General features: G+C 44.5%; 1 protein-coding gene across 2 annotated transcripts in view; it reads left to right on the top strand.

The window, feature by feature from the left end:
* HAUS5 (HAUS augmin like complex subunit 5) overlaps positions 1-19,415 on the top strand; it is a 246,752-nt gene that overhangs the window by 49,011 nt on the left and 178,326 nt on the right. For both annotated transcript variants that reach the window (XM_069201157.1, XM_069201156.1), the window contains exon 4: positions 13,461-13,493. In XM_069201157.1, coding sequence (XP_069057258.1) covers positions 13,461-13,493 — 33 coding nt within the window. The remainder of the gene's footprint in view (positions 1-13,460; positions 13,494-19,415) is intronic.

Genomic DNA, 19,415 nt, shown 5'->3' with positions numbered 1-19,415 from the left:
TTTTCTGCCCTCATTCCGGCATCTACCTCTCTCAAACTTACATCCCAAGGTGCTTTTGCTCTCCCCTTCTCCTTTTTGTTCCCTCACACCTTTCTCTCTGTATAAGTCTTTCACCTCTCCACATATTATTTTCTCCTTTACTACTTCTTCTTTGCATGCGATTCCATCTTCTTACCTCTGTATGTACTTTCCACTTCCTCTTGTATCAGTTTCAATTCTCCATTTGCCCCCATCATAACCTCCTTATTCTCTCACCTCTACCTTTTCATTCTAATCAAATTCACTTCATCTTTCAAGTTGACCTTTTTCTCTTTGCCTGCCTTCTGATTCGCAATTTTTCTTTTCGCACACCTCCTTGTGTCGCTCATCTCAGTCTGTTTCTGTGCACCTCTCCAATTCCTGATGTATGAATATCACACCAACGCAGATATGTAATAATTGCAGCAGAGTGGGTCTAGTACTCCTTGTCGCTCTCCAACAGCTAGTACTATGGATTCATGCAGACGAGTTTTTAGGTGAAAAGGGAACCGGTGGGGGCACCATACAGGATCAGAATAGGGGGTAATAGGAGGCCATCAGGAGCAGGGTGAGTTCTCTCTCCAATGTGATTTCCTCTTTTTGAGGAAGTGGAATGGAAGAGAGAGGATCAAGCCAATGATGAAGCTCAGGCTCTGAAAATGGATGGATCCATTCGTCCCTACTACTAGATAAAGGCTTTCCTGGGAATCAAAAAGTAAACTAAGGAGGAAGTCGGGATGCCTTATTGACATCCACTATTTCTTCTGTCCAGGTGCAGACCCTTAATTCTTGACCCACAAAGTAAGCCGCAAAAACCGATCAGGGGCAAAGAATATTTTTAAACAGTGCGCTCATCACAACTATTCAAACCAATATACCTGATCTTTCGGCAGGAAACTGCCATTAGTATTGCTCTCATACTGAAAAGACTTGGATCTTTATGTGATATGGTGTAATATCCTTGGAAGATATGGACGATCACTGGGCATAGGGGGATGTCTAGGTTGTGTTTGTTGCCATTATTTTCTGATGGCTATGCCTAACTGCAGATCCCTTAGAGTACCCTGAGGCCCTAACGTCATTCTGCCTAGTAAGTGACGAACAGAGGAACACACAATCTGACTCCGAAGTGAATCCATCTCAGCCTCTTCCGAGGTTGCGTGTTGACGCCATACCGATGCAGAACCATGACTCCAACAAACTTTCGGTGCAAACTCTATCCAAAACCAACCTTCAGATGGGGTTGATAATGGTGATCAGGGGAGGTTATTTACCCCAACATTATGCAAATGTACTTTTTTGTCTGAACTTACAAGATACCAGTTGGTTGGTCACTTCCCACGGCACTGGTTTAGCCCATATTTCTGAAGAAGATCATAAATGACTGAGTACACATCATGCTAATGACTCTGGATTGGGCAAGGACCGTCTGATACCAAAAACTCCTCGGAATAAGCACCTATCCTCCGATCAGGCTACTGCTTCAGGTGGACCTCCTGTTGCACCAGCAGGGAAGGACTCTGCACACAAACCTGCACAATCTTCACCTCGATGAGTGGAGATTGAGATGCAGCAGTTGATGGCATTTGATCTTCCTGAAGTCGTGGAAGTCATTCTGTCTGACTGTGTCCTTCTTAGTCTGCATGGGCTGGACAAGTTTGTAGCCTGGTGTGGAACCAAAATACTGATACATGGCAGGTCAACTGCCAGATATTCTATGTTCGATGGCATCTGTCGCTGTAGATATGCATGTTTTGCAATAGCTCGCCATCTGGTGTTGGGCCGGAGTGTTACAAGTTGTTTTTCTTCGAAGAAGTCTTTCGAGTCACGGGACCGAGTGACTCCTCCTTTTGTCTCCATTGCGCATGGGCGTCGACTCCATCTTCGATTGTTTTTTTTTCCGCCATCGGGTTCGGACGTGTTCCTGTCGCTCCGAGTTTCGGAACGGAAAGATAGCTAATTTCGGAAGATTTTAGTCGGTATTGTTGCGTTCGGGATCGGCGTAGTTAGATTCAACACCGCATCGAAGATCGAAGAGCTCCGGTGCCCTTCGGGGTAGTTTTTCGATCCCCCGTCGGGGCCTGGTCGGCCCGACCGCGTGCTGAAGAACGCTGATGGAACGGACCCCGTTCCGTTTCTGCCCCAAATGCCACAATAAATACCCCTATACAGACCAACACTTGGTCTGTAACCTGTGCCTGTCACCTGAGCACAGCGAAGACACCTGCGAGGCCTGTTGTGCGTTCCGGTCCCGAAAAACTCTCAGAGACCGTCGAGCCAGAAGACTTCAAATGGCGTCCGCGCCGACAGCCCACCGGGAGTTCGAGGAACAAGAAGAGGAGGGATCCTTTTCGAATCCAGATTCGGACTCCGAAGGATTCGATGATACACAAACCGTGAGTAAGACGTCGAAAACCACACAGAGGAAGATTTACAAGGCCCAGGGGACGCCACTGCCATCAGGCCATGGCTCCACCCATAAATTCGGTGACTGACTGTCTGCACCGAAAAAGGCCCAAACAGTGCCGAGATCGTCCGACTCCGGTCGAGACACTGGCACGCAGCCTTCTCGGGACCGAGAAAGTGCTGGAGACAAGCCTCGACACCGAGATGCCGGTGTGGACACGGCTCGACGCCGAGACAGCGGCACCGAAGAAGATCGACGCCGAGAGGTTTCGGCCCCGAAAAAGAAAAAAGTCACCTCGGAGCCGAAAAAACACGCAGACAGGGTTTCGGTCCCGAAACAAACTGCAAGCGACCCAGCTTCAGGCTCTTATACAGAAGAGCACTCGCTAACCTCCCAAATGCAAAAGCATAGGTTTGAGGAAGAGCTACAATCAACTGATGTGGACCATACGCAAAAGCGTATTTTCATACAGCAGGGGACAGGAAAAATAAGCACCCTTTCCCCCATTAGAAGAAAGAGAAGGTTGGAGTTCCAAACTGAACAGACACCACAACCAAAAGTGGTGAAAAGAGTTACCCCACCACCCTCTCCTCCGCCCGTGATTAACGTCTCACCAGCACAAACTCCATCACACTCCCCAGCTCACACCACCATAAGCCTGGGTGACCAAGATCAAGACGCATGGGACCTATACGACGCCCCAGTGTCAGATAACAGTCCGGAGGCATACCCTACGAAGCCATCTCCACCAGAGGACAGCACCGCGTATTCTCAAGTGGTGGCTAGAGCAGCACAATTTCACAACGTAAGCCTCCACTCAGAACAGGTCGAGGATGATTTTTTTATTCAACACACTCTCCTCCACCCACAGCTCACACCAAAGCCTGCCTATGCTCCCTGGTATGCTCCGGCACGCAAAAGACATCTTTAAGGAGCCGGTCAAAAGTAGGGCAATCACACCAAGGGTGGAAAAAAAGTATAAGGCGCCTCCTGCAGACCCCGTTTTCATCACTACACAGCTGCCACCAGACTCTGTCGTTGTAGGAGCAGCTAGGAAAAGGGCCAACTCCCACACATCTGGAGATGCACCACCCCCAGATAAAGAAAGCCGCAAGTTCGATGCAGCTGGTAAGAGTCGCAGCACAAGCTGCAAACCAGTGGCGCATCGCGAACTCCCAGGCACTACTTGCGCGCTATGACAGAGCCCACTGGGACGAGATGCAACATCTCATTGAACATCTGCCCAAGGACTTACAAAATAGGGCAAAACAAGTGGTTGAGGAGGGACAGACCATTTCCAACAACCAGATCCGCTCCTCCATGGACGCTGCAGATACAGCTGCACGGACAATTAATACATCTGTAACTATCAGAAGGCATGCATGGCTCCGAACGTCTGGATTTAAACCAGAGATTCAACAAGCAGTTCTCAATATGCCTTTTAACGAAAAAGAACTGTTCGGTCCAGAAGTGGACACAGCGATTGAGAAACTCAAAAAAAGATACGGACACTGCCAAAGCCATGGGCGCACTCTACTCCCCGCAGAGCAGAGGGAATTACAGCACATTCCGTAAAACACCCTTTCGAGGGGGGTTTCGGGGTCAGAGCACACAAGCCAGCACCTCACAAGCAACACCGTCCAGTTACCAGGGACAGTATAGAGGAGGTTTTCGGGGACAATATAGAGGAGGGCAATTCCCTAGGAATAGAGGAAGGTTTCAGAGCCCCAAAACCCCTACTACTAAACAGTGACTCACATGTCACTCACCCCCTCCACACAACACCAGTGGGGGGAAGAATAAGTCATTATTACAAAGCATGGGAGGAAATCACTACAGACACTTGGGTTCTAGCAATTATCCAACATGGTTATTGCATAGAATTTCTACAATTCCCTCCAAACATACCACCAAAAGCACAAAATTTGACAACACACCATTCCAATCTCCTGGAGATAGAAGTGCAGGCACTATTGCAAAAGAATGCAATCGAATTAGTGCCAAACACACAAATAAACACAGGAGTTTACTCACTGTACTTTCTGATACCAAAGAAGGACAAAACGCTGAGACCAATCCTAGACCTCAGAGTAGTGAACACTTTCATCAAATCAGATCACTTTCACATGGTCACACTACAAGAAGTATTGCCATTGCTAAAACTACACGACTACATGGCAACTTTAGACCTCAAGGATGCTTATTTCCATATACCAATACACCCATCGCACAGGAAATACCTAAGGTTTGTATTCAAGGGAATACATTACCAATTCAAGGTACTGCCTTTCGGATTAACAACCGCACCAAGAGTCTTTACCAAATGTCTAGCGGTAGTCGCTGCACACATAAGAAGGCAGCAAATACATGTGTTCCCATATCTAGACGACTGGCTAATCAAGGCCCATTCGTTAATAGAGTGCTCAAATCACACAAATCATATCATACAAACCCTCTTCAAACTAGGGTTCACCGTCAATTTCACAAAATCCAAAATTCTGCTGCGCAAGGTACAACAATACCTGGGAGCCATAATAGACACATCAAAAGGAGTAGCCACTCCAGGTCCAGAAAGAATTCAAAATTTCAACACCATCATACAACGTACGTATCCAACACAAAGGATACAAGAAAAGATGGTACTACAACTCCTAGGCATGATGTCTTCATGCATAGCCATTGTCCCAAACGCAAGACTGCACATGAGGCCCTTACAACAGTGCCTAGCATCACAATGGTCACAAGCACAGGGTCACCTTCTAGATCTGGTGTTAATAGACCGCCAAACGTACCTCTCGCTTCTGTGGTGGAACAACATAAATTTAAACAAAGGGCGGCCTTTCCAAGACCCAGTGCCACAATACGTAATAACAACAGATGCTTCCATGACAGGGTGGGGAGCACACCTCGATCAACACAGCATACAAGGACAATGGAACGTACATCAAACAAAACTGCATATAAATCACCTAGAACTTCTAGCAGTTTTTCAAGCACTAAAAGCTTTCCAACCAATAATAGTTCACAAATACATTCTCGTCAAAACAGACAACATGACAACAATGTATTATCTAAACAAGGGGGGACGCACTCCACGCAGTTAAGCCTGCTAGCACAAAAGATTTGGCGTTGGGCAATTCACAACCAAATTCGCCTAATAGCACAATTTATACCAGGGATCCAAAATCAACTCGCAGACAATCTCTCTCGAGATCACCAACAGGTCCACGAATGGGAAATTCACCCCCAAATTCTGAACACTTATTTCAAACTCTGGGGAACACCTCAGATAGACTTGTTTGCGACAAAGGAGAACGCGAAATGCCAAAACTTCGCATCCAGATACCCACACAGTCCCAAGGCAATGCCCTATGGATGAACTGGTCAGGGATATTTGCTTACGCTTTTCCTCCTCTCCCTCTCCTTCCTTACCTGGTAAACAAACTCAGTCAAAACAAACTCAAACTCATATTAATAGCACCAACTTGGGCAAGACAACCCTGGTACACAACACTGCTAGACCTATCAGTAGTACCCTGCATCAAATTGCCCAACAGGCCAGATCTGTTGACACAACACAACCAAAAGATCAGACACCCAGATCCAGCATCGCTGAATCTAGCAATCTGGCTCCTGAAATCCTAGAATTCGGGCACTTACAACTTACCCAAGAATGTATGGAAGTCATAAAACAAGCCAGAAGGCCATCCACCAGGCACTGCTATGCAAGTAGATGGAAGAGGTTTGTTTGCTACTGCCATATTAATCAAATACAACCATTACACACAACTCCAGAACATGTAGTGGGTTACTTGCTTCACTTACAAAAATCTAACCTGGCTTTCTCTTCCATTAAAATACACCTTGCAGCAATATCTGCATACCTGCAGACTACCTATTCAACTTCCCTATATAAGATACCAGTCATTAAAGCATTCATGGAGGGCCTTAGGAGAATTATACCACCAAGAACACCACCTGTTCCTTCATGGAACCTAAATGTTGTCCTAACTAGACTTATGGGTCCACCTTTTGAACCCATGCACTCCTGCGAAATACAGTTCCTAACCTGGAAGGTTGCATTCCTCATCGCCATTACTTCCCTAAGAAGAGTAAGCGAGATTCAGGCGTTTACAATACAAGAACCTTTTATACAACTACACAAGAATAAGTTCGTCCTAAGGACTAATCCTAAATTTTTACCAAAGGTTATTTCACCGTTCCTTCTAAATCAAACAGTGGAACTTCCAGTGTTCTTCCCACAGCCAGATTCCGTAGCTGAGAGGGCACTACATACATTAGATGTCAAAAGAGCATTAATGTATTACATTGACAGAACTAAAAACATCAGAAAGACTAAACAACTATTTATTGCATTCCAAAAACCTCATGCAGGAAACCCAATATCAAAACAAGGTATAGCCAGATGGATAGTTAAATGCATCCAAATCTGCTACCTTAAAGCTAAACGACAGCTGCCCATTACACCAAGGGCACACTCAACCAGAAAGAAAGGTGCTACCATGGCCTTTCTAGGAAACATCCCAATGCAAGAAATATGTAAGGCAGCCACATGGTCTACGCCTCACAAATTCACCAAGCACTACTGTGTAGACGTGTTATCCGCACAACAAGCCACAGTAGGTCAAGCCGTACTAAGAACATTATTTCAGACTACTTCCACTCCTACAGGCTGATCCACCGCTTTTGGGGAGATAACTGCTTACTAGTCTATGCAAAACATGCGTATCTACAGCGACAGATGCCATCGAACTGAAAATGTCACTTACCCAGTGTACATCTGTTCGTGGCATCAGTCGCAGTAGATTCGCATGTGCCCACCCGCCTCCCCGGGAGCCTGTAGCAGTTTGGAAGTTACCTTCAACTATTTATATATGTATCATCTCAACCTTAAATAGGTGCATACTTAGTCACTCCATTGCATGGGCACTATTACTACAATTCAACTCCTACCTCACCCTCTGCGGGGAAAAACAATCGAAGATGGAGTCGACGCCCATGCGCAATGGAGACAAAAGGAGGAGTCACTCGGTCCCGTGACTCGAAAGACTTCTTCGAAGAAAAACAACTTGTAACACTCCGGCCCAACACCAGATGGCGAGCTATTGCAAAACATGCGAATCTACTGCGACTGATGCCACGAACAGATGTACACTGGGTAAGTGACATTTTCATTTTTTGTCTTATGTTTGGCGAAGCAAGGACTTGCATTGGGCACAGTTAAAGGTCATGTTTTGGCCTTTCTTCGTTTAGTCTCTGTTCAAAATCACCCACTGAGATAAGTGATTTTAACCTTTCAAAAATCTTATCTCCTCCAAGACCCTTTGTAATACCACAGTGCCATCTTAATTTGATTTTCACTTACCTCATGTGCATGCTGTTTGAAACCTTTCACAGCTGCCTATTCCTTCTTCTGACTTTGGAAACCATGTTTCTAATTGCAGTGGCCCTGACTCGTCTCATGAGCCAACTCCAAGTTCTCCTGGTGCAGTCTCCTTATACCACCTTCTCTCCTGACAAATGGATACTGTGTCGAGAGTGACCTTCTTGCCTAAAGTGGTTACGGCTTTCCACATTCTACAGTCTGTTGCTCTTTCAATGGTTTTTGTCCCGCCTCACCCCTTGAAAGCGGAGGGGAAACTCTACCGGCTGAATCTTAAAAGAGCTTCTATCGTGATTGCAGCAAAGACAGCCGGTTGAACGATCAGATCTTTGTAGAGTTGTCTGTGGCACAAAAGGGAAAGGAAGTACAGAAACTAACAATAGTCCTCTGCATCAAGCTCTGCTATATGCTGGCCAAGAAGCCTCTGGAAGGGTTGAGGGCCTGTCCCACCATGGCTAAAGGTACTACCATGTGCTGGCACGCAGAGTGCCTGTACTTGACATCTGTTAGGCTGCAACATGGGTGCCAGTTCACACCTTCAGGATGCACTACTACCTTGAAAGCCAGGTCAGACAGGAAGGGCATTTCTCCTGCTTTGACCTTCAAGACATTTAGATATGAGCCATCCCACAGACCCACCTCCTTGCTCTGGTATTGATTCTAAAGGTGTGGAATCTACGGTTTGAAGTGCCTATCAGAAGAACAAGTTATTCGCCGTTGGTAGTGCTCAATCTCATGGATATTCTTTCTACCTGCTGATTCCTTGCCACCTCTGTTCCACCTACTTACTGACTTGCAGGAGCAATACTGTTAAATCCTACTGATCCAGTCTTGTGCTTGTGCATACTGTAAAGGTGAGGAATCTGCGGTTAGAGTATCCACCAGTAAGAGTGACACTGAAGGTAAGTAACTTGTTCATATGCGTTGAACCAAATACCTAAGACTTAAACACTGTTTACAAATATTTCAGGCATCGGTCTGATAACTGGACCCATCACGCTTCTTTCTTCAAATCTTGTTTCTCCATTAATATTTCTTCCTCTGTTATCTTTCATGTTCTTTATCTGTCACTGCTCTCCGCTCCTTGTCCTCCATTTCTCATATTTTATCCAGCTTTCAACAGCTTCACGTTCATCCATCTTTCCTTCACTTTTTTCCCTTTTCATTCTCAGTCTCTTGTAAAGCATAGCCTTGATCTGAAGTTGGTTCAACAAAGTAAGGCATTTATTAGTGGGGATCAGCTACTGTTAGTTTTACTTTATTCTTCTCTCTTCTCGTGTTTTCCTTTGCTCCATATTTTTGTCATCCCACTGCTTTCTTTTCCTCTTGTCTTTTATCATCTGTTTACATCTTTCTTATCTCTTCCCCTGTTTTGATTTCTTCCTTTGTAGCACATACTACTTTTACTTCTACTTTGCTTTTCCTTCTTGTTTTTTTTTCTGATTCTTTACATTTTTGTCTACCTTTGTTTATCGTTGCAGAGAAAGGCAGAAGTCTGATCGGTTTCCGTATGATTTACCTGTTGGGCAGTATAGGAATGCTGTCATGACACCACTAGTTAGGACCATTCTTGATGTTGGAGGCCACTGAATGATGTTCATTTAATTGGTTGAGATCATCAAGGTGTAGGACAGCTTTATTGCCCCTCCTTAGTGACAGTCTTGTGGAGCTGGGTTTGGCACAAGCCTAAGTGCTTGGGCTTAGGGACATGGTCTTTGCCTCCCTTCATGTGGGTTTTGTCTAGCTAGTTACTAGTTGACTAAATGGGAACAGAAGAAGTGATGCAGACGTAAGGTGTGGTTTATTCTGTAAAGGTGAAGAGGCATTTGCATCAAAACTCTTCCATATGAGTCATCGTATTTTGTAGACTTGAGTGTTATTGGGGTGACGGCGAGAGAGTGCAAAAAAGTGTGAAGCCAATGTAGATTGATCAAGACTTTGTCATCAGTTTAATTTGCTCAATGCAATGGCTTCTCCAGCCATGGCTTTTTAGTCTTTTTTACAGCATGTTTATTTGCTATTATCTTGAGCCAGAGTACAAGCTAATACTTAGTCTGTCTTGGATTGTGCACATGAGCCAAAAACGTTTCCGTTGATATTTGGTCCAATGTAGAGAAGCTGTTTTAAAACACCTAGTGTTTCCACTCTAATTTGAGTAGACAACGTAAGGTCATGAAACAGTTGTTTCCTGTTGAGGCACATATTGGATGGGTAATTTAAAGAATGAGGATGTTGGTAGTAGGTGTGAAGTTGATGGCTCTTTTGGCTTCAAGACTTTTGATTCTGCCATCAGATCCTCAATGGCATTGAGGATAATGGAGCTGTCAGAAAAGTAGTGGCTGAAACTATAGACTGATATACAATTGACTGTCATCCAAAAAGGAGTGGAATATGGGCCTGTGGCCTGTTCGGCTTGTCGTGTACTTGAAAGTATTATAATGGATGACTGAGGTAGCTTCAAGGAATTCTGCTGGACTGCATTGGGCGGCTCGCCATTTGTGATGTATAGTGATTGTATTTGTAGTGCAATGTAGATTGAGGCACTTGCAACTAGGGTCTGATATTGTTGTGTCAGTCAGTACATTGTAAGGATAGGTGTTGACGGCTTTCTGAGAGGAGCAGGATACTATCATGTCTTGATGTCCGGTTGCGCTCACACCTTATTCCAGATACTGACAAATGTGGTCTCAGTGCTATGTGTAGAAAGAAATTTGTATTAGTACAGGTTTACTACTTTGTCTCTAAGAATTATATTTGGGTCTCCACTTCCTTCTTCAGTATTCTTGTTGAATTTAAAGAGCCAGCGATAGAATTATCTAGATTGCTGCATTATAAGTAATGTGTTCTTGTTTTAAAGTTTGACGGAAATGGAGTGTGTGAGGTTTGTCTTGGAAATGGGCAGTTGGTATGGAGGCCAAAAGGTGGAACGGAGTTTCTGGTAAGGGTGATTGTAATTGTTTTGTTGGGGGGCAGGTGGAGCCTCTTAAAAATACCCTTGGTTGTCCAGGGCGGGTAAAAGCATGGGAAGTACAAGCTGTTGTGGTCGGGAGGGGACTGAGGGATCCTGCTGTATATTCAATTAGTGTGGTGGTAAACAAAAGCGGTCTAGCTTCTGGGCTTGATTGAGCAGAGCGAGATGCACTACGTGATGCAGAGGTAGTGTTGGACTTTTTTTTGCCTATGCAGGGTCATCCCTAATCTTTTTGCCTCCTGCCTCCTATTTTCTTCTGACCTGTTGCTGTTGGCTTTTGAGCCCTGAGCACTTTACCACTGCTAGCCAGTGGTAAAGTGCATATGCTCTCTGTGTAAATTATATGTAATTGGTTTATCCATGATTGCATATTTGATTTACTAGAAAGTCCCTAGTAAAGTACACTAGGGGTGCCAGGGCCTGTAAATCAAATGCTAGTAGTGGGCCTGCAGCACTGGTTGTGCCACCCACATCAGTAGCCCTGTAATCATGTCTCAGACCTGCCACTGCAGTGTGTGTGTGGGGGCAGTTTCAACTGTAAATTCGACTTGGCAAGTGTACCCACTTGCCAGGCCTAAACCTTCCCTTTTCTTACATGTAAGACGCCTCTTAGGTAGGCCCTAGGTAGCCCCAAGGGGAGGGTGCAGTGTATGGTTAAGGTAGGACATAGTAATGTGTTTTATATGTCCTGACAGTGAAATATTGCTAAATTTGTTTTTCACTGTTGCAAGGCCTGTCCCTCTCATAGGTTAACATCGGGTTTACCTTTAAATCTGATTAAAGTGTAGATTCCCTTTGGGAGCGGATGGACATGTGGAGTGTGGGGTATCTGAGCTCACAATTTAAAAATACATCTTTTAGTGAAGTTGATTTTGAGATTGTGTGTTAGAAAGTGAACATTTTCTTGCTTATACCATTTCTGTGACTCTGCCCGTTTGTGGATTCCCTGTTGGGTCAGTTTGACAGCTGGGCTGGTTGCACCTCACACTAGACAGTGACCCAAAGGGGGCTGGGGTGTAGCCTGCATATCCTGATGAGCCATCTGTGCTAGGAGAGGGGAGAGGAGTGGTCTCTCACACCTGAAAGGGCTGTGCCTGCCCTCACACAATGCAGTCTCCAACCCCCTGGTGAGTGTCTGGGGCCTGGCCTGGGCAAGGCAGGATTTCACATTCAAAAGACACTACTTACTTTGAAGTAGGCCTACTTCAAATGAGAAATTGGGTATAAGAAGGGCACCCAAAACCACAGACTTTAGAACACTTCTGGAAACCAAGGGGAGCCTCTGCCTGGAGGAGAGCTGAAGAGTTGAGGAAGAAGTGCTGCCCTGCCTGTGCTTTGTGGAGTTGTCCTACAGTTGCTGCTTCTGCCAGAGTAAGAGGGCAAAGACTGGACTTGTGTGCCTTCCATCTTGAGAAGAACTCTCCAAGGGCTTTATTTAGAGCTTGCCGCCTGTTGTTTGAAGTCTCAGGGATAGCAAAGACTTCTCTCTGCCAGCACCTGGAGTCTCTGGAGAGACTCCTACTCTGCCCTGTGGTGCTCATCCAGTTCCTGGTACCCTGAAAGGAGAAGTTGGCAACCTAAGAGGAAGAAATCCACGCACAGAGCGCCATGCGGGGAAAAGATTGACGTGCCGCCGGCTCCGCAGCCGAAAATTTACGCTGGGTAGAAACGCGACCGGAGAATCGACGCACGGAGCTGGAGAAACGATGCGCAGCATCGCTGACGGAGGCTGAGAGATCGCAACCCGTGCTGCATGGTTTTCGGATCATCGTGCTGCTAGGTTTCCGATGCAAGTACTGCTGGGTGTGTAAAAACAACGCAAGGCCTGCCCGGACCCGAGAGTGCTGACCAGATCAACGCATTGCTCTCCTGCGGAGAGAAGGAACGACGCGTCCTGACCCGACGAAAGGAGCAACAACGCAAGGTCTCGCTCGTGAGTGGAATCGATGCATCGCAATCCCTTTTTGATGCACACTCGCCCGTGCTGGGTTATTTTTGATGCACCCAAGGTACATTTTCACACTAACCGTGTTAGTGTGTGTTCTAAACTACACATAGACTGTTTTTGCATTTTTATTGATAACTTGACTTGTGTATTGAGGATTTGTCGTTTTGGTTTTGTTTAGATAAATATTTCCTATTTTTATAGACCTGTGTTGTCATTTTGTAGTGATTTAATTACATTACTGTGTGTGTTGGTACAAATACTTTACACCTAGCACTCTGAAGTTAAGCCTACTGCTCTGCCAAGCTACCAAGGGGGTAAGCAGGGGTTAGCTGAGGGTGATTCTCTTTTACCCTGACTAGAGAGGGTCCCTTCTTGAACAGGTGGTAACCTGACTGTCTACCAAAGACCCCATTTCTAACATACAGTAACCTTGTCCAGTACATGAGGTCAGCTGGTCAGTGAGAGGGACACTAGGCAAGAGCTAGAGTGGAAGATGATTTTATGGCAGAGCTGGATTAGTGCAAGAGTTTTAAGACCTGCGGAGTGGTATTGAACTGCAAGTACACCAGTGTACACACTTGTCTGTAATCTGAACAAGAGTCTGTGGCAAGAGAGAGGAAGCACACTTAGAGGAACTATGACATTAAACTGTTTCTCCTTTTTGCAGTTCTCCAGGTGCTGATTCCTTACTTGGTCTCATTTTGTTTTTCAGGAATGCAAAAATAATAAAAGGCAACGTGCTTTGGTATCCTTTTTGATTTTTGCACGGTAATTTAGAAACTATATTACATACATGCCAATTCTCATATGTGCCTTAATGCGTAGCGCTACATTTTGTTATTGAATGGCCATGTTGTTTTTATAACAGCTTAAAGTACACTAAAACCTTAATATTCGTGCTTGGTGATACCCATTTTAAATGTACTGGAGCTGTTTAACTTCATGTTGTAAAATTGCACATTTTACTGAACTGCTCTATAAAAGCATAGCATTGCTCTGAGATGGGCACAGTGAAGCAAGATTTTTTTAAAAAGTAGGGGCATCAGCTACTGTTCCCCTCCCATGGGACGATCCTAGCACCATGATAGCTAAACTCTTGTTTTGTCATGTGGTTTCTATTCACTTGCATTGAAAGAAAATGTATATGAATGCACAAAAGTCTTATGAATTTTTGCAATAATTTGTTCATACTAATTAATCTCTGGTCTGTTGAAACTGCAATTGTTTTGTGTTCTCTGTTGCTTCCTTGTTGTCTATTTTGCAGTAAACACATGTTAGTCTTTTTTTGATCATTTATTGAATTTTGCAACCAAAAAAAACATACAAGGACAGATCGGGGTGGGGACAACAAGTTCCTGTGGGCATAAACAGCAGTAGAATTATAAAATTTTTAGTAATACTTGCATCCACAGTGAAGGTGAAATGGGAAAGAAAAAGGAGGGAAGGGGGAATGGGAAGGGAAAGAGAGGGGTGGGGGAGGAACATAGAAGGGAGGGGGGAAGGAAAGTTATAAGGTGAACATTTTTTTTATATTCCTCGTATCAGATAGGATTACAGAGGTCAAGCACCTACAGAATATATATACCAGTATTGCATATCTACTGCCAGAAACGCAGTTTTGCTTAGCAGTTCAAGGGTGCATAGGTGTTGTCTAGTAAACTGCCATCACAGTTAAATAGGATGCCAATGGCGACCAGTTATACTGATTGTGGGAGCTCGACGGCATGAGGTCCCTATAAGCCTAAAGTACTTGACAGCATGCTGCATCGCGTAGCCACCCTGACTTGAGCAGCAGTCGGCACCTCCCCCAGGACATAGCCATGCGTTGTTTTGCCAGAAGGAGCAACATTGTCACCAACCTGCGCTCATCATCTGGTACATTCTTGACATAGCCCAACAAAGCAATCAGCAGGGAACATTCAGTATCATAACCAACTACAGCTTCAGTAGCGTCAAAGACCTCCACCCAGTATGCCTGTATTCTGGGACAGCACCAAGCAAGGTGGAGAAAGTCTGCATTTGGTGACGCGTATAGCATGCATCTTCGCACAGTCCTATTGTATGTAGCCGCGTGGGGGAATAGTACACCCTCCGTATGAATTTAAAGTGAAGCAAGTGCAGCCTGTAATTGCGGGAGAGGGCTCATAATTGTGTACTTCCATTGGGCATCTGTGATTGAGGAGCCTGGGTCGTCAGCCCATTGCATCTGGGCCCAAGGTCTGCACACCATTGTCTGCATCGTGGCCTACAATTTCGTAATTGGGCAACAAGAAGAGGGAGTGGTTAGTGTCATCTCTTTGCCTGTAGTGTCTTGAGAGCTTGTGGAAAAGAACTATGCTGCAGACGCAGCGCAGCCCTGAGCTGATAAGTGATGCTCAACTCTGGCTCTGCATGGAAGCTCATGCCAAGCCCACACACTGCAGGCAATAGTATCAACTTGAGTCCTCTGGTGGCAAGAGGGGATGTACAGTGCCATATTCAGGGGACATGGGTGCACCTGATTGTGTTATGGTGCCGTGGGGAGCTGGTACTGCATGGGGTGTATCCAGAAATTAGAAAAACAGGCTTGCATGCAATCGTAATAATGCTCCATTTTGGGGGCTCAAAGTGCTTCTTGCTCAATAGGGAGCATAAGAATTTCCCACATGACTCTTGGGGGCTTGCCAGCCCAAGCAAGTGAGACAAGACAGGAGCACAGTCCCTGGCAGAAAGTAAGTGGCATGTAAAAAGGAAGATTCACAAACAGATACATTTGTGGAGTATCACTGTTTTAGCAATAAATAGCTAATCGCCAGGAAAAGTGCAGTATACGCCACTTCTCCAGATGGTCCTCGAGCCAAGTGAGAGCCCATACATAATTTGTACGCCACAATTAGTCCAGGTCTCTACTTAACCAGATACCTAGATAGCGGACTAGTTCTCTAGCCCAGCATAATGCGTACTCTGAAGTATAATCATTAGTCAAATCTGTAAGTGGAAATATAATAGATTTAGCCCAATTAATCATAATACCCAAGAGGCCTTCAATGCCAGTTAATTCTCGAACCAGAGCGTACAGATTGTCTTGCAGGTTGTTAAAGTAGAGTGTGACATTTTCAGCATACATTAAGACTAATACAGCCTGAGGTGTAAAGACCAGACCCCTAAGGTTATGATGTTGACGCAGTCTGGGTGCGAGTGACTTTGTCAGACTGTCTACAAATTATGGGTTTTGACAGGTAAACTGTCTCCTGTGTCCATATGAAAGGTACTGCAATCGCCGCACACTGAATTTGATGCAATATTTATTTAATATAAGATGCAGGTTAAACAGCTTCAACCTCAGTCTTCCCGCTTCAGCCACCAGGTCTCAACTGCCCCGTAACCCTCAAATCCACCTTAACATGCCTAATTCTATTCACTCAACATTCCCTTGTCCAGTCGCACGGAAGCACGTGATGGACACTTCCCAACATATCTCTTCCCTTACAACAATTTCCATAAAACGACAATAACATAACTTACAATAAAAGAAATTATACACAATACATAAATAACTTGTGTCTTCTAAACAGGTCAGTAACATCCTAGAACACCTAGATGCAAATCATCACAATTAACGTTACATCAATACATAGTCATTAAATGTTTTCAGTAGTTTGCCAATTCTGGAGGGACGTACGCAATGATGTGCAGGTGGATTAATTGTACCGGAAGCACGATTGTCATCACACACGTCTTGCTTACCATCATTCGCACTCCGTTCACCTTCCCTACTCACAACCCTCGATAAAGATATTTTACACTTGTACCACCATTTACCGTCATCTAGTTTAACAGCACTGTCACCCACCTGAACAATTCTCCACCAACCACTGAATTTAGACTGGCCCTTAATCATGGCTCTCGGTGACTTCACTCTCACAAAATCGCCTTCCTTCCACTCAACCCTGCGGCTGCACGTCTTCTGTGAATTTGACGCATATTTCTGTTGTGCGGCCGTTCGTTTTTCCACCACACCATCAACTTTGTGCCATGGTACACTAAAATGACCCATCCACTCTCTAGATAGTGTTGAGGACGGAATGCGACCACGTAAAAGAACAAAAGGAGAAACATATGTATCAGAATTATTCGTGGTGCGCACTGCCCACAACAATTTTGCTAATTCGGACTTGCAATGCAGGCCACTCGCCGTGGACAACTGAATATTATCCTTGAGGACCTTATTGAACATCTCCACAAGACCATTACTCCTTGGATGGTACAACGAGGTTTTTGAGTGTTTGATGCCCAAGAACTGCACAAACTTTTCAAATTGTCCTGAAGTAGATTGAGAACCATTATCGGTCAAAATTTCACCAGGAATGCCTTCCCTAGCGAAAATACCTTCCAACCAATGGATCACATTGCTAGAGTCAGGGACTTTCACAAATTTCACTTCTGGTCATCTGCTGTAATAATCAATAAGCACTAACCCATATTCCTGGGATCCGTAAGACCGCTTCACTGGCCCTATAATGTCAATAGCAAGTTTACTCCAAGGTTTGTCTGGAACACTTACCGCTTCTATCGGGCTTGGTACTGTAACCTGGAACTTGTCACTGGTAGCGCAATATATGCAATCTCTTACGAAATGTTCCATGCATTTATCAACCCCGGGCCGCCAAAAACCGTCTCTGATCCCCCTCTTCATAGCCCGCATCCCGATGTGACCTTCATGCGCCAAACTGAAAACTTTATTTCTCATACCACTCGGTACTACTATCTGCTTGGACCTAAATAATAATCCCTTAATTACCTACAACTCGTCAAAAACATGTTTATACTTATCCCTTAGTTCACTTTCAGAGGACCATTGTGACCACCGCATTCATGACTGATCTCATATCATGATCTTCTTCACAAGCTCTCTTCCATTCCTATTCACTCAGCGCACCATCCAGTTGTTCATTTACCGAACATACAACAATATCGCCATCTTCATCTTTAGGGTTACTATCAGTAGATGACTCTTCTAAAGGATCAGTGCCAGTCAATCTAGACAGGCAATCGGCCAAAACATTTTTCTTACCCGGTACATATTCCAACTTAAAATTGTGTTCACACAATTTAAATTGCCACTTGGCAATTCTAGGAGTGGCTTTCTCTGCCCCCTTGGCTGTGAACAGTTGAACCAATGGTTTGTGATCTGTCCTCACAGTAAACCTAGTGCCCCACACCAATTGTTTAAAGTGATTAATGCCCCACCAGCACGCTAGGGCTTCATGTTCAATCACCAAATACGTCTCTTCGGCTCCCTTCAGACTCCTTGACGCAAACGCAACTACTTCTTCTTTGCCGTCCCTTCTTTGAAATAACACAGCTCCCAAACCTTTCTGGCTGGCATCCGTCATAATGATGATATGATCCCTGGTGTCAAATGGTTTCAGGGGAATTGCCTGAGCTTTTTCATGTTTAATACTTTCAAACTCACAGTTGCAGCTCTCGTCCCATACAAACTTAACATTCTTTTTTAGAAGATTCCTTAAATTATTAAAAAATTTCTGAACAATTTGGTACAAATCTGGCATAAAACTTTACTAAACCCATGAAAGACTTCAACTGATCTTTGTTCTCTGGACTCCCAAAATCTTGAATGGCTTTTACTAAACTTACTGTCTGATGCCGTCGGCCGACAATTCAAAGCGTAAATAGTTGACAGCAGATACGCCAAAAAGACACTTAGTAGGACTTAGGGTTACGCCTTTCAATTTCAACGTGTCTATTACACAACCCAGTCTCTCATCATGTTCACACATATCCTTCCCGTAAACCAAAATGTCGTCCTGGAATGCTTTCACACCTCTCAACTCCTTAAACATACTTTCTACCGTTCTCTGGAAAACTGCAGACGCCCACCCAAACAGCATACGTTTAAACTGAAATAGGCCAAAAGGTGTAATAAAGGCCGTGTAGTGTCTTGAATTAGGGTGTAGACTAATTTGGTGGTACGCAGATGTCATGTCAACTAAGGAAAATACTTTAGCACCTTTAACAGAAGATAGCATTTCTGATATGTTCAGTAGAGGAAATTGATCCACCCAAATCTGATCATTAAGGTCACGTAAATCCACACACATTCGTAACAGTCCATTTGCCTTGCGAACCAAGACTACAGGTTCCACCCAGTCGGAGGATTCAATTGGTTTTAATATATCCTGAGAACACAAATTATCCAGTTCTTTCTTAAAAGCATCTCTCAAGGTGAGGGAAACTTTCCGTACCTTGTGAACTTTAGGTTGAGCATTCTTAATAATCTTGATCTTATGAGCAAATCCCTTGAATAAACCCACACCACCTTTAAAAATTTCAGGATAACGCGCTTCCCATTTATCACACATGACAGTAGACACCTGCATGAACTCATTTCTCAGTATGACTAGTTCAGGGTTATTCTGGTCCAATACTAATTCGCCCTGATCGAACCATCCTAAAAGGCATGCACCATCTTTGGCTACAAATATAGTTGCTAGTATGACATTACTTTCAAACCTGAGCTCGGCTTGAAATTCCCCCAACACATTAATTGAATTACCTCCATATCCAATTGGCTGAATACGTGATTGATTTAAAGTAGCCGCTTGACCTTTAAACAATTAGTTCCACTTGGTTTCACTCAAAAGTGTAAATGGTGACCCAGAATCAG

Source organism: Pleurodeles waltl, chromosome 7, assembly GCF_031143425.1.
Source record: "Pleurodeles waltl isolate 20211129_DDA chromosome 7, aPleWal1.hap1.20221129, whole genome shotgun sequence".
In the NCBI taxonomy this organism is placed as follows: domain Eukaryota; kingdom Metazoa; phylum Chordata; class Amphibia; order Caudata; family Salamandridae; genus Pleurodeles; species Pleurodeles waltl.
This window is presented reverse-complemented; position numbering and strand designations above follow the sequence as displayed.